The 13,765-nt window shown below is 49.7% G+C and overlaps 2 protein-coding genes across 7 annotated transcripts; one reads left to right on the top strand and one right to left on the bottom strand.

Moving 5' to 3' along the window:
- Nucleotides 1–1,511: 1,511 nt before the first annotated feature.
- LOC117841744 (nuclear ribonuclease Z) lies at nt 1,512–7,993 on the top strand. Of its 6 annotated transcripts, XM_034722231.2 has the most exons (8): nt 1,512–1,873; nt 2,075–2,138; nt 5,935–6,464; nt 6,582–6,677; nt 6,775–6,888; nt 7,116–7,184; nt 7,273–7,347; nt 7,725–7,993. In XM_034722231.2, exons 3-8 carry the CDS (start codon nt 5,979–5,981, stop codon nt 7,797–7,799), a joined length of 915 nt encoding a protein of 304 aa, XP_034578122.1. In that variant the 5' UTR covers nt 1,512–1,873; nt 2,075–2,138; nt 5,935–5,978; the 3' UTR covers nt 7,800–7,993. The 6 variants fall into 6 exon arrangements, with proteins under 6 accessions (XP_034578122.1, XP_034578120.1, XP_034578121.1 ...); XM_034722229.2 differs by lacking the exon at nt 2,075–2,138; XM_034722230.2 differs by having other exon boundaries at nt 2,075–6,464.
- On the bottom strand, nt 7,985–9,972 carry LOC117841743 (pectate lyase). Its single transcript, XM_034722227.2, has one exon. It carries the CDS (start codon nt 9,614–9,616, stop codon nt 8,294–8,296), a length of 1,323 nt encoding a protein of 440 aa, XP_034578118.1. The 5' UTR covers nt 9,617–9,972; the 3' UTR covers nt 7,985–8,293.
- Nucleotides 9,973–13,765: the final 3,793 nt, after the last annotated feature.

Here is a 13,765-nt window from a genome sequence, read left to right as displayed (position 1 = left end):
ATAAATTCACAGTGACAGATGGTGATCGTGGAAAATCAAGGCGGGCCCTGGCCGGAGCAGCCTTCCGGCGGGCAGAACGGCCGGCGGCAGATCGGGCGGGGGGTGGACGGGATGGAAAGGGCGCCTTGGAGCTGGAACTGCAGAGTTAAAGGGGGACAACAAGCTGAGCTCATATATCGGTGCAGGGTCTTCGAAAATACGTTACGGAAGTGCCTTGCTAGCACAAGCTTACCACCAGGAACATGAGGGGCGTCGGCCGGCGGCGGGTGAAGGGACGGCGGCGGCGTCCGCGGGACGTGCCGCCAGAGGCAGCCGCCGGTGGCCGCCAGCCAGAGCGCCACGGCGAGCCACGCGAGCGCCAGGAGGCGGGGACGCGGCGGCGGCAGCACGGCCATCTTGCACTTGCACAGTTGCAGGCACCAGTACGGCCATCGTGTATTGCATGTGTTACTGTGCCGCCGAACACTGTAGCAGGAATTACCGTAGCGCCCGATCCTGTCCGTGCATCGCTAAAAATGGACGGCCCAGATCGCGTGGAGTGCTAACTTGCAGTACCGGATCTCAGTGTAGTCGACGTTGTAGGCTGCAGGAAAATGGGATGCAATCAGAGAAGTTCCACACTATCTCCACCAGCGATCCTCCTCCTCCATGCCTCTGCGTCCTCATCAACTTGCGACGCCCCTCCTCTCACCCGTGGTCAAACCGTCCAATTTTCGAGCGTCGATTTGCATATGGCGTCCTAAGCCAGGTAGCTGCTCCCAGGCAACAATCCTAGCCTTAGGCCAACATAATCGACGGCTGCTATACGGTCCAGCCAGCAGATGGAGGCTACAAGCAAACAAGCTCTAGGACTCGTTTGGTTGCTGCCCTCGCTGCGAATCCAACACTTAGATTGTTACCTGGATCAGGCAACTTTCTCAGGATCCAAACCAGATAAGCCTTGCCTAGATCAACGCTCGATTTTGGTGAGCTAGTGAGCTGCGTGAAATTTCTGCGGACTCCATCCGCATGCTGCGATCCGATCAACACGGGAGATGGATTGCAGTAGCTGGCGAGTGGCGAGTGCCGGACAGGGCACGCTCGTGTGCTTTCTGGTTGGGGTTTGAACCTGAGAAGGTACACGTTCGCAACACAGGGGGCGTTTGGTTTCATGAACTAAAATCTAATTTCTGTTCGAATATTAATTATAAGAACTAAATATAAACTAATTATAAAACTAATTACCCAGATGGAGGCTAATTCACGAGATGAATCTATTAAACCTAATTAATTCATCGTTAGCAAATGGTTACTGTAGCATCATATTATCAAATCATAAACTAATTAGGCTTCATAGATTCATCTTGTAAATTAATCTTACATGTGCAATTGATTTTATAATTAGTCTATATTTAATATTTATATTTTTAATTAGTACCTAAACAGTTGACGTGACAGAAATTTTAGGTTGTCCTGAACAACCAACACCCCCTGTCAGGGGCCTTCCCGCAAAGAGCGCCACGCCAAAACCCCAAAAGCCTCTCCCCATCCCCTCGCCGGCGGCCCGCCACCGCCGCCCCCACTCGCACGAGACGCGTCTCTATCGGCCCCTCCCCCATCCCGCGACACCGCTCCGCACGGCGGCGACGGAGACGCCGCCACGCGCCGCCCGCCCGACCCCGAGTCCCGAAGTCCAGGCCCCATCCGCGCCGTCCTCCGCTCCTCCAGGACTCTAGCAGTGCACGAGCGCGGGGCCACCGCCGCCCGCCTCCCCGACCCCGACGTGTCGCCGTTCGCGCTGGCCGCCTGGCCCCCGACCGGCGCCTCCCCCCGCGTTGCCGTCCAATTCCAGAAGTCCAGCGCCTTAGGCTCCGCTCTGCATCACTGGTGACTGGTGAGTGGACTACATACTACTCTAGTACTCTACTGTCCACTTCAATTCGGAAATTCAATTGCAGATTTGCTTTGCCCAGCCTGAAATTGATGTGAAAGTTGACTTATGAATGCGATTCAGTATTTCAGTTTGGTTGATCTAAGGTATATTGAAACCTTTTGAATATGCCATCGTAATTCAATTCGTCAATTTCAAGTGCAGATTTGTTTAGCTTAGCCTGAAATTGGTGTGGATGTGATTCAGTATTTGAATTTGTTGATCTAAGGTATGAATGCGATTCAGAACATATGAATGCGATTCAGTATTTGAATTTGTTGATCTAAGGTATACTGAAATCTTTTGAACATGTTGTAAGGTATACTCAGCTTGTATTGATGTCAATCGGCCAATACATATACATGATCAGGAGTAGTGCGAGAGCAACTAAGATCCTATAATCTAGGGGTATGGCTGATTGACCAGGATTACAAATGGTGTGCCTATGGACCTGTTACAGACTGACAAACTTACAACCGATCATGACTAGCTAAACTAGGTTTCCTAAACCAGGTTCACGGTCGCACAAACTGGACTTGAACTCCTGAAACAAAGGTGTAGATAGACCTTTGGTCATGATATCTGCAAATTGCTGCCGAGACGGAACCTGAATGACACGCATGTGCCCCAGCTGAACCTTTTCGCGTACGAAATGTATATCAAGCTCACGTGCTTCGTTTTCCAGTGATGAACTGGGTTTTCTGAGAGGTAGACAGCCAACTCATTATCACAGTAGATCACCATAGCCTTGTCGACTGGAACGTACAGCTCGCGGAGCAGGCTTCGCAGCCAGCAACACCCGGCCGCCATGTTCGCCACTGCTCGGTATTCCGCCTCTGCACTGGACCGAGACACGGTAGTCTGCCTCTTTGATGACCAGGAGACCAAGGTGTTGCCGAGGAAGATGCAGTATCCTGATGTCGAGCGGCGAGTATCTGGGCACCTAGCCCAGTCGATGTCGGAGTAGACTGTGAGGTCGCAGGAAGAGGAAGCCGAAACACGAATGTTGTCGGTTATTGTCCCTCTCATTGTCCCTCGCAGGTAAAGCAGCACCTGTTTGATGAGGTTCCAGTGGGCGTCGCGCGGCGTGTGCATGTGAAGGCACGCCTGGTTCACGACGTAGGCGATGTCAGGCCATGTCAGCGTCAGGTATTGAAGCACGCCGGCGATGCTGTGGTAGAACGTGGCGACGGACAGGAGCTCGCCGTCGTTGGTGGAAACCTTGGGCTTTGTGTCGACCGGAGTAGGAACGGGCTTGCAATTCGCCATGCCTGCGCGATCAAGAATGTCTTCAGTGTACTGTGCTTGTGTGAGAAAGAACTCTGAGGCGTCGTGCCGAACCTGCACACCGAGGAAGAATCGGAGGGGGCCGAGATCCTTGAGAGCGAATTCCGACTAGAGCTGCTTGATGACGCTCTAGAGGAGCTCATCGGATGACACGGTGAGGATGATGTCATTGACGTACACAAGGAGGAACGCGACGGCATGATCACACTTGTAGACGAATAGTGAGCTGTCAGAGCCAGTAGGTTTGAAGCTGATGCTGCGAAGATGGCCATCGAGACGCTCGAACCAGGCACGCGGTGCTTGCTTAAGCCCGTACAACGATTTGACCAGGAGGCACACATGGTCAGGATACGCGACGTCGATGAACTCTGCGGGCTGATGGCAATATACACGCTCGGCCAAGTTGCCGTGCAAGAATGCGTTTTTGACATTGAGTTGGTGAACAGGCCAGCGCCGGGCAGCAGCAAGGTGGAGGACGGTGCGGATGGAAGCTGGCTTGACAACTGGTGAGAAGGTTTGATGAAAATCAATGACGGCGCTGATTGAATCCTCGAACAACCCATCGAGCTTTGCGGTGTTCCAGCGTACCATCTGGATGAAGCTTGTTCTTAAACACCCATTTGCCAGTGCTCACATTTGCGCCAGGCGGCCAGAGAACCAAAGTCCATGTGCTGTTGGAGATCAAAGCCTCATACTCATCACGCATGGCCGAGGCCCATTCCGGATTGCGGAGAGCACTACGTACCGAAGACAGAGGCGCGGAAGGAGCTGTTGCGACGTTGGCGTACTTGGCGTTGGGGAGGCGAATGCCCACCTTGGCACACGGGTGATCATCGGATGAGTGGCTGGAGGCGCGGGTGGCGGCGATGCTGGAGGCGCTGAGGTAGATGCGGAGGCTTCGGGCGTGGCAACGGCTCCGGCAGTTGGATCGTGGGCAACCACCACGGTAGGAGCTGTGGCAAGAGGGGTGAGTGCTGCAGCTATAGTGGGCGACGTGGGGACTGGTGTTGAGGCATCTCCGTAAGATGCGAGCAAGACGACGCCACCTGAGGGTGACGCACAGGGCGATGGTGGTGCGGCTGCAGCACGGGGAGTATGGCGATGATGAACCGGCGGGCACAGGAGCAATGCGCAAGATGTTGGTGGTGTGGATCGCGCCGGCGGCGGCTGCGCGTGTCGTCATGTCCTGCTGAAAAGGAAACACCGACTCATTGAAATAGACGTGTCGTGAAACTGGATCGTAGCACTTGTAGCCTTTTTGGTCCTTCGGGTAGCCAAGGAACACGCAGGCGAGAGAGCGTGACGTGAGCTTATGAGGGGATGTAGCGGCAATGTTTGGGTAGCATAGACACCCAAAAATCCTGAGGTGATCGTAGGTTGCAAGGACGTCGAAAAGCAGCTCGAACGGGAATGGGGTATGGTGCTGGCGGGGGCAACATGGACGGTGGTTCAGGATGTAGGTGGCTGTGGCAAGTGCGTCAAGCCAGAACGAGGTTGGCACAGAAGAGTGAAAGAACGCTGTCATTGAGAGTGCAAAGCACACGTTCAGCACACCTATTTTGCTGAGACGTACAGGGACAGGTGAGGCGCAGCGCAATGCCATGAGCTGCGAAGAACGCCCTGGACGCGGAATTGTCGAACTTCCTGCCATTGTCAGTTTGCAAGCACATGATAGACAGTTTAAATTGCGTGCACACAAATGCATGGAAGGCTATGATAGCAGGAAGAACATCAGACTTGTGGCGTAAAGGAAAGGTCCAGGCAAAGTGAGAATAATCATCCAACATCACAAGATAATATTTGTATCTAGAATTGCTGATTATTGGACTCGTCCATACATCACAATGCAAGAGTTGAAATGGAAAGGAAGCAACATGAGTGGACTCAAAGAATGGCAGCCGTACGTGCTTGCTAAGACGACAGGCATGGCACGTATGAGTGTCAGACTTGGAGCATGAAAAACCAAATGTATTCAAGATGCGATGAAGACTAGCAGTGCCGGGGTGACCAAGCCTAGCATGCCAGAGCTCTGTGGTGTGATATGCATGAAGGGCTTGATGATCTCCGGAGTGTGGTCGAGCATTCTTGTTGTGTAGAGGATAAATATCACTTGAAGAATTACATCGGAGGAGAGCCATCTTGGTGCGCAAATCCTTGATGGAGAAACCCCAAGGATCAAATTCAACAGACACAAGATTATCACATGTTAGTGCACGAACAGAGATAAGATTTTTAATCAAATGTGGATCAACGAGGACATTGTTCAAGTGAAGAGGAGCTGCGACAGTAGGCACAAGAGAGCGGCCAGAAGAGAAGCAGGAAACGATGTGCCATTGCTGACAATAATTTGACGCAAAACAGTAAGCGGGGAGGAGGAAAGAATACTAGAGTTGGAAGCCATATGAGACAAAGCCCCTATGTCCTAGAACCATTCGCTGGAACCACCACCGTACGGCTGCTGCGCCGGCATGCCGTTTCACGGAAACAAGGCCGGCGGGATGCTAGAGGCGCTGGCGTTGAAGTTGGCATCGTAGGAGGCAGATGGCGCGCCAAGGGCCATCAGTGCCTGGGTCGGAGCAGCGCCAGGTCGCAGTCCTAGAACCCCAGGGTGCAGTGGCCAAGCCTGGACCACGCCTTTTCAATCTGTTTCGTACTTTATGTTATTATGTAGTTGTGTTAATGGGTTGTGCATTGCGTTATAGACTTATACTGTATTTCATATTGGAATTATTGGATAGGCATACCCTAGGTTCAAACCGTAGGTCCTGCCAGTGGCAGCGGCATGGCGAAGGGCAGCAAGTCAGCGGCGGCCGCTGATGAGTCAGCGGTGACCTCAACCTCTGCTCCCACACGGCCGAGGGCAATGCAGCGGGTTGAGATCGAGGGCTACTCCGTGGAGGGCATCTCGATCGCTGGGCATGAGACATGCGTCATGTTCCCCTCCCTCAACCTCGCTTTCGACATTGGCCGCTGTCCGCCGTTCGCCGTCTCGCAGGACCTCCTCTTCATCTCCCATGCGCACATGGACCACATTGGGGGCCTCCCCCTGTACGTCGCCACGCGGGGTCGCAGGAGGATGCGCCCGCCCACCGTCTTCGTCCCCGCATGCCTTGCGGACCTCGTGCGGAAGCTCTTTGAGGTCCACCGAGCCATGGACCAGTCTGACCTCGACCACAAGCTCGTGCCGCTCGAGGTAGGGGAGGAGTACGAGCTCGGCAAGGACCTCAGGGTCAGGCCGTTCAAGACCTACCATGTCGTGCCCAGCCAGGTAATGACGGCCAATTGGAATCATTTCTTCGTACAATTCTGTGTGTTCTTGAATGCATTTTGAGGATCACTTCTTGCAATGTTTGCGTGGAATTTGAATCGTGTGAATTGTCTGTAGGGGTATGTGATATACAGGCTGAAGCACAAGCTTAAGGACGAGTATGCTGGCCTTCCAGGGAAAGAACTCGGTACTCTCAGAAAGTCAGGAGTTGAGGTCTGTTTGCTTGCTGGACGTTGAAATCAATTTTGAGTTCAATCTAGTACAAATCTTTGATCTTGTATGCAACTGTCGACCAATTCACAACTTGCAGATTACGAATACAGTGTCGACACCTGAGATTGCTTTCACGGGAGATACAATGTCGGATTTCATCCTTGATCCTGATAATGCAGATGTGTTGAAGGCGAAAATTCTAGTGGTTGAGGTATGGCTTATCAGTTATTACTTCGCGACAAATATGTTGCTTTTGCATAGTTCAGCTTCAGAAACAGTGTTTGCTCTGTTTGGAAGTTTGGTAACATATGACTAAATTTAAATGCATTAGCAGTAGCAACCTTTGTTAAAAACCTGTTGCAAATGCTTTATCTTTTTTCTGTTGAGTTCTGATTTGTTGCTATGCTTAAGCAACTGAATGTTCTCTATAACTTTCAGAGTACTTATATTGATGACTCCAAATCAATTGAGGATGCAAGAGAAAAGGGGCACACTCACTTGTCTGAGGTAATTCCAACTCTGATTGTTTTATTTCCAAAATTTCACGTTGTAATCAGTTAATTACCCTTAACCATATTTTTGACAATATGCGCAGATAGCGAGTCTGTCTGACAAGCTTGAAAACAAAGCTATTTTACTAAATCACTTTTCAAATCGGTATACTGCAGAGGTGCGCAAATATCTAGCTTCTGTTATGTCTACTGAAATGCTATGGCTCTGCATGACATTTGTTCTGTTCTTCATGTCTATTCACTATTGTTGCTACTATTGCTGATATTATTTACATTTTCATATAAATACTCTTGATAGGTTTTCTCTCTAGCCTACCTGAACTTGCACTTGAAAAAAAAAACTTAAAAATTGGACATTCTATCCTTATTGTACCCATAGTTAAGATGTTTAATTTCCAGTTGGCTGTCCTAGTTTTTTTTGTTTTGTTTGAAACAGCTTCACATCACGTGCATGTGCATCGCCTTCTGTTATCTCTAAGTCAATATCTGCACCAACAAAAAAAAAAACTAAATCTTGTGTCTGCTCTGTTTTCAGGACATTGATGTAGCAATCAACAGATTGCCACCACCTTTCCGAAGCAGAGTTTATGCATTGAAGGAAGGCTTCTAGAGAAAAACATGATCCAAGAGTTCGGAGATGAAGACTTTTGGATTGGATCTTTTGGGTATTTTGGCTAGGAACCCCCTTTTTTGGTCTTGTGCTCTCTGATGTCGCTGTACCGGCAATGAGGATTTTTGTTTTGTCGGTACTCAAGGCCATGGGATTTTAGACAATGAAATTGAAGAAATGTGAAGTAAGCTGAAGTAGCTCCCTTTAATATTTTTCTAAACAAAATAAAATACGTGTAAAATGTTCATTTCAAAAAATCGCAAACAACAGTGGTTCATGTTGTACAGCACTTCTGTAACAAAAACAATCACTAGTTCTCTGAAAATGATCAAACTGTGCTGTAACAATTCCACAAAAAATTGGAAAAGAAACTTTAAGGCAAATGGTTAGCAAAATAGCCTGGCTACCCTCCATTCTAAGTGCATCGATCCTTTTGCTTTCTTCCATGAGGATACATACCCCTCGTTGCAAGAAGCACAGAGCAAAGTCGGCGATCAGCACTTTCTGCCGGGGATGCAGGACAAGGTGCCGGAGAAGCGTGTGAGCCTGGTGACGTAGGATCCCGGCTTGGGCTTGACCCACTCCTTCTTGTTGATCTTCCTGGGGACCGCCCCGCCGGAGGGCTGGAAGACGGCGCCGTTCATGAAGAGGTCGTCCTCCGTGTGCCACACCCAGTTCTTCCACACCCCCTCGTCGGCGTAGTGCTTGGTGATCAACTTGGCGGCGATGTTGGGCGGCGCGATGTACCTGTTCCCCTGGCTGATGATGGTAGGCGCGTTGCTCCCTCCAATGGCGTACATGAGCCAGTGCGTGTAGTCGTTGTTGACGACGTGGAAGAAGCCCCACCGGCAGCGCGGCATCCGCTGCACGAGCCCCCTGCCGAAGTGGTTGAAGGCGACGGTGATCTGCATCACCTGGTCCTGCGGGTACGAGTCGCTGGCGCCGAAGAGCATCACGTCGTTGTGGTTGGTGAAGTGGCAGTTGGAGATGGTGACCCCCGTGGAGCTCTGCACGACGTCGATGAGCCCGTCCTCGCAGTTGGACATGGAGATGTGGTCGATCCACACGTCGGTGGCGCCGAACAGCGAGATGCCGTCGCCGTCGGCCTTGGTCCGGGGCCCCATGTGCGTCGGCGAGTCCCGCATCAGCCCGCCGTCGGTGTGCTTCACGTCGTGCACGTGGAGGCCGTGGATGATGACGTTCCGCGCGAACTGCACGGTGATGCCGCCGCCGTTGGCGATGTGGACCTGCGCGCCGCGGCCGTCGATGGTCTTGTCACTGCTGACGAGGAGCTCCTGCGAGAGCTGGATGATCATGGACCTGGCGAAGATGATCCAGAGCGGACCGGGCTGGATGGCGCCCCACCGGAGCGTCCCCGGGCGGGGGTTCACCACGTCGGCGTCGGTCGGGTCGGTGACGACGTAGATCTTGCCGCCGAGCCCGCCGGTGGCGGCGCGGCCGAAGCCCCTGGCGCAGCGGGCCAGGCGCTGCCGGTCCGTGGCCCAGTTCTTGCGGCAGCGCCAGCACTTGTCGATGGGGTTGGTGGCGCGGCACGGGCCGTTGGACTTCTTCTTCTTCTCCCGCATCTCGCGCCGCGGGCTGGTGGACCTGTGCACGGCGGCGTTGAAGCTGTTGGTGACGTTGAAGGGGTCGGGCTTGTACACCTCCCGGGCCGACGCCTCGGCCAGCTCCCGGCGCTTCTGCCAGTGCTCGTCCCAGTCGGCGATGCTGGTGGCGCTCGACGCCGCGGCGGACGCGAGGAACGCCGCCGCGAGGACGAGGAGGGAACCGGGGCGGCTCCACCGGAGCCTCTCCATTCTTTGTTTCTCGTGCTATATATATAAATATATATAGATATCTTCTCTCTAGGATACTCTGATTGGGTTATTATCTGGTTAGCTAGAAATGGATTGTTTGTGTTCTTGGAAGCTAAGGGGTAATAGGCCGCGGGTTCTTCTTTATTGGTCGGATTGGTGGTTTAGGAGGAGAGAGAGAACCCAAGCTCGCGAGGGTGGGTGGGGAGGGGGATATAAGGAGGGAGACGTGGTATTATTAGCAAAGCAAAGAGAAGGTGAGGCGAGGCGAGGCGAGAGGCGAGCCACACTCCCCGGCCAAGGAGTGCTGCAGGTGTTCCTGTGTGCTTGGTTGCAAGGTTGATGGAGAAGAAGGCACGTCATCCCATTTTCTATTCTGGTCTTTGCCAGGAGGAGGGAGGGAGGGAGGGGCCAAAATAAAGCTATGGACACACAAAGGAGAATAATTTTGGCTCAGACTTAGTGCAACCATGTGAATATGACGCCATGATAGTGCTGGGCAAATGTTAAGAGTTGAGTGGTCGAAAAACCTTTTAAATCCCTATACCAAATTAAAACTGGCCTATTATGTTGCCATGGGTTTTCTTATCGCATAATTTTAAGCACCCAACTTGATCACTTAACAATTTAATTAGCATGCATGGCTCCATCTTCCACTGAAGAACAACTGCCACTTAGGCCGGTTTATGTTGAGATATGATACTAATGCAACTTGTTAGTGATAGTGGAATAATCACAGCAATAGCGCAACCATTTCTTGAATCATGGTACGTAAGAACCACAGACTAGCTAGACCACCCAAATCCCTTCTGCGCCTGTGAGACTACACCAAATTCTTTTCCACAAAGAACTAGAGACTCACATGTATCAAAATTTCACCATCTTAGACTACAACGATAAGTTTGGGGCAATAAGCTTAGAGTAAAGAGTTTAAGGACCTCACCAAGTATTATGGAGGAATAATATCATGTTGCGGATCCAAAGCTGGGTAATCTTGAGAATAAATCCATCTCGCTCTTTTACCAGATCTTTCTAGTCACCCTCTTCCTCTCTTCTTTCTTCTCCCCAATAGAAATCATCCCTCAACGAGGATCTTTCCTCTCGTGTAAGCCAGCACACGATATGCTAAATGCACCAAAGGTTGATCCATATCTTTAAACTACATCTCTCTTGCATGTGGGCTACCTCTTCTCCCTAGGAGAGGAATACTTTTTCGATGACCATATTATGAGGATATCCCAACGTATCACTCAATCCCCCCTCTCTCTCTCCCTCCTTGTGAGTTGGGCATCATCATGCAAGCCACCTCTGTGCACACTTGCAATTTCTACTTAAGTAGAACTTTGCTCATCATATTATCTACGGCATTCATATTAGTATAGACTTTCTCAAGTTGTCCACTTCTCAAATCCAAAAGTTACGCATCTCGATATGGTAATGTGTTTTGGGAAAAAAAACAAAATAGCCGTGCACGGACGCGGCTCCTATTCACGCACTATAGCACGTAGGAGTTGGAGATGGAGCTGCAATTTTTGGCTCCACCAGCTTCTCTCTTTTCTAGTTCAATTTTCAGCTCAGGAACCAAAATACCTCCATGCTACAATGCTAAACAGGCCCGAACCACATATGCCCTTGAAATCGGACCAAGATTATTCTGGTAGGGTTTATCTTGTCCGTCCATTGTCCATCCAGGTCGAGATCCATGTTAGGTGGCAGGGGTCTAATTTGTGTCTGTCAATGTATTGTGTACGCAGGCTCACGGTACATGTACAAGAAAAATGACATAATAAAAGTACCCCTCTGTCCCCTCATAAGCATTTCAAAATCATTTGAACCCTCCATGCTCTCTCCTCTCCCATCCTCGAAAACGAGCAGCCAACAAGGCGGGGGTGTGGGCCTAGCGCCATGCACGACCGTCACCGCCCAGGCGGCAGCCAGATCCGGGCATGGCACATGGCGAGGACACGACCGATGCTGGTGCCGGATCCAGCGAAGAGACAACGAGGACGGTGTCAACGCGACATGCCCCGACCTACGACCTCAGGGCAAAGGGCAGCCGGCCTCCAATGGCCACGCAGTGAGCGGTGCCCCCCGGCCAGCGGCCACGTGGCAAGCGACGGCGGACCTCAGCCTGAGATGAAGGGGCACCATGCCCTGCTTGACGGTTCCACAGTGAGAAGCCCAGCGGTAGCGGGGGCACGACAACCAGACCCTGCATAAGGATTTCTTTCTTTGTTCCTTCTTTTTTCTTATTGTTTCCTTTATTTTTTTTCTTGCTTGTTCCTTTTCCATGGGGGGCTTGTTTCTTGCTTCTTCTTTTTTCTTTTTTTCCTTGCTTAGTGTTTTATCCATACCAAGAAACTTTTTGGCATAAAAATCTAATAGACCTTCATATTGGTACCAGATTCATAGACATGTACAATCCAAATTAAAAAATCATGCGGTGGTAAGCTCACAAAATGAGAATTATTTAATTCAGATTTGTGGACTACCTTGCATAAAGTACAATAGTGTACAAGTAAATATAGGTGGTACATCATTTGAGGCAGTGCGATGTACATTATTGAAAAAGAATGTGGTACCATGATTGTCCACTCAAAGTAAACATTGTACCGGTTTGGCAAGTGTGCTCTCAACCAAATAGTATAATAGATTAATAAATAAAAATTGATGTACAAAATTATTAAAATGATCATGCGTAATGGTTATTTTTCAAATTTTGATATTAGTGGTAGCTGGGTACAGAGCATATGGGTGTAACCCATGTGGGGATGTGGTTTGATGGGTTAAAAATATACTGAAAAGGGTTACATGAACGTCTAAAAATAAATCAAATATGTCCCGAATATATTAGCAAAAGATAAAATCTCATGAAGAACAAAGCGAGATGGAAGGCTAGAATTGCTTCACCGCAGCTGCATAAAATCCATAGAAACATGAAAATGGCTTCAACAATCGCTTTTAGTTATTTTATTTCATGATTTGTATGTTTAGTAGTGTGGTAGGAAGGACAAAGGTAGGACAAATTCTCATGACGCAATCAAGAAAATATACTTAAGTCTTGTCAGCGCTGCTGTCCTGACATGCTTGATGTTGCATGCAAGCATGTCATATACAAATAGTGTGCAAACATTCATGTCCACCTCAAACTGGGCTGGCAAATTGAACCAGCAAGATCAGCTGTAGACATTGTTTAAACAATACAACAAAAATTCAGCTATAGACATTGTTTAAACGATACAAGAAAAGTTCGATTCATTTGGGTTTAACAAATTTTGAATCCGGAAAGCACCCACTTTCTACCTCAAATTCAAGCTCAAGAACAGTTTACCAAAGTAAGGTCGCCAAGAGATAGCTCCATGAGTAGTTTCTCATGATAACAACCACCTCACTGATACATGTAAAAGTTATTAACCACTACTTAGGGTGTGTTTAGTTGAGCTGTGACCTGTGAAAAGCTGCTGTGGATTGTGAGCTGTGAAAAAAGCTGTTGTGAGCTGTGAAAAAGCTGAAAGCCGTTTGGTTGAAGGAGCTGTGAGTGAACTATAAATTTGGTAAGAAATGTTTGTAATGTCCGGCCTGACAGACCATTGATATGCAAATTGATCGTAAAACAGACACATCATTGTTCACTGATTCGCATGTAAATGACTGATTCAAAAAACACAAATAATTATTAAATCATTAACCAAATTTTACTATTTGGATTTAAACATAGTATAGACAAATGTGTTAGTAGTCCTACAAACAAGTAGAGATGCATATAGAGAAGAAAGTTAAATAATCACAAAAGAAATTTACTAGATTTGTATATACACCAAGTCCATCCACCGTCACAAGCAGTACAATCTTATCCTCTTCTATCGCTATCATCCACTCATCCGGCCCTCTCTGCTTTCCCTTCATCGACTCTCCCTCATACAAATTGCAAAAAGAAAATGCAATAACTAAAAGCAAGCATGCAGCAGCGCCGGCTGGTGGCGATGTGGAGGGCAGCATCGTTGGCAGTGGCTGGCCAGGCGGCGATGAAGGGCCTTCGGCGCCCGAGCGGGGAGGCTGCGGGTGCGATGCGGTCGGAGAGGTGGCCGACAAGGGGCTGGACGAGGAGGCCGGAGAGCGGGCCGCAGAGCCAGACGAGGCTGGCGAAGGCGT

Source organism: Setaria viridis, chromosome 1 (genome assembly GCF_005286985.2).
Source record: "Setaria viridis chromosome 1, Setaria_viridis_v4.0, whole genome shotgun sequence".
NCBI lineage: Eukaryota > Viridiplantae > Streptophyta > Magnoliopsida > Poales > Poaceae > Setaria > Setaria viridis.
Note: the sequence above shows the minus strand (reverse complement) of the source record. Positions and strands in the feature narration are given on the sequence as shown.

What these genes read in the sequence shown, in the direction of transcription:
- LOC117841744 (XM_034722229.2), top strand. Translation starts at nt 5,979, where the DNA reads ATGGCGAAGGGCAGCAAGTCAGCGGCGGCCGCTGATGAGTCAGCGGTG. An exon ending in ACCATGTCGTGCCCAGCCAG is followed by an intron (nt 6,465 to 6,581) that starts GTAATGACGGCC and finishes AATTGTCTGTAG; the next exon opens with GGGTATGTGATATACAGGCT. An exon ending in CAAATCGGTATACTGCAGAG is followed by an intron (nt 7,348 to 7,724) that starts GTGCGCAAATAT and finishes CTCTGTTTTCAG; the next exon opens with GACATTGATGTAGCAATCAA.
- LOC117841743 (XM_034722227.2), bottom strand. Translation starts at nt 9,616, where the DNA reads ATGGAGAGGCTCCGGTGGAGCCGCCCCGGTTCCCTCCTCGTCCTCGCG.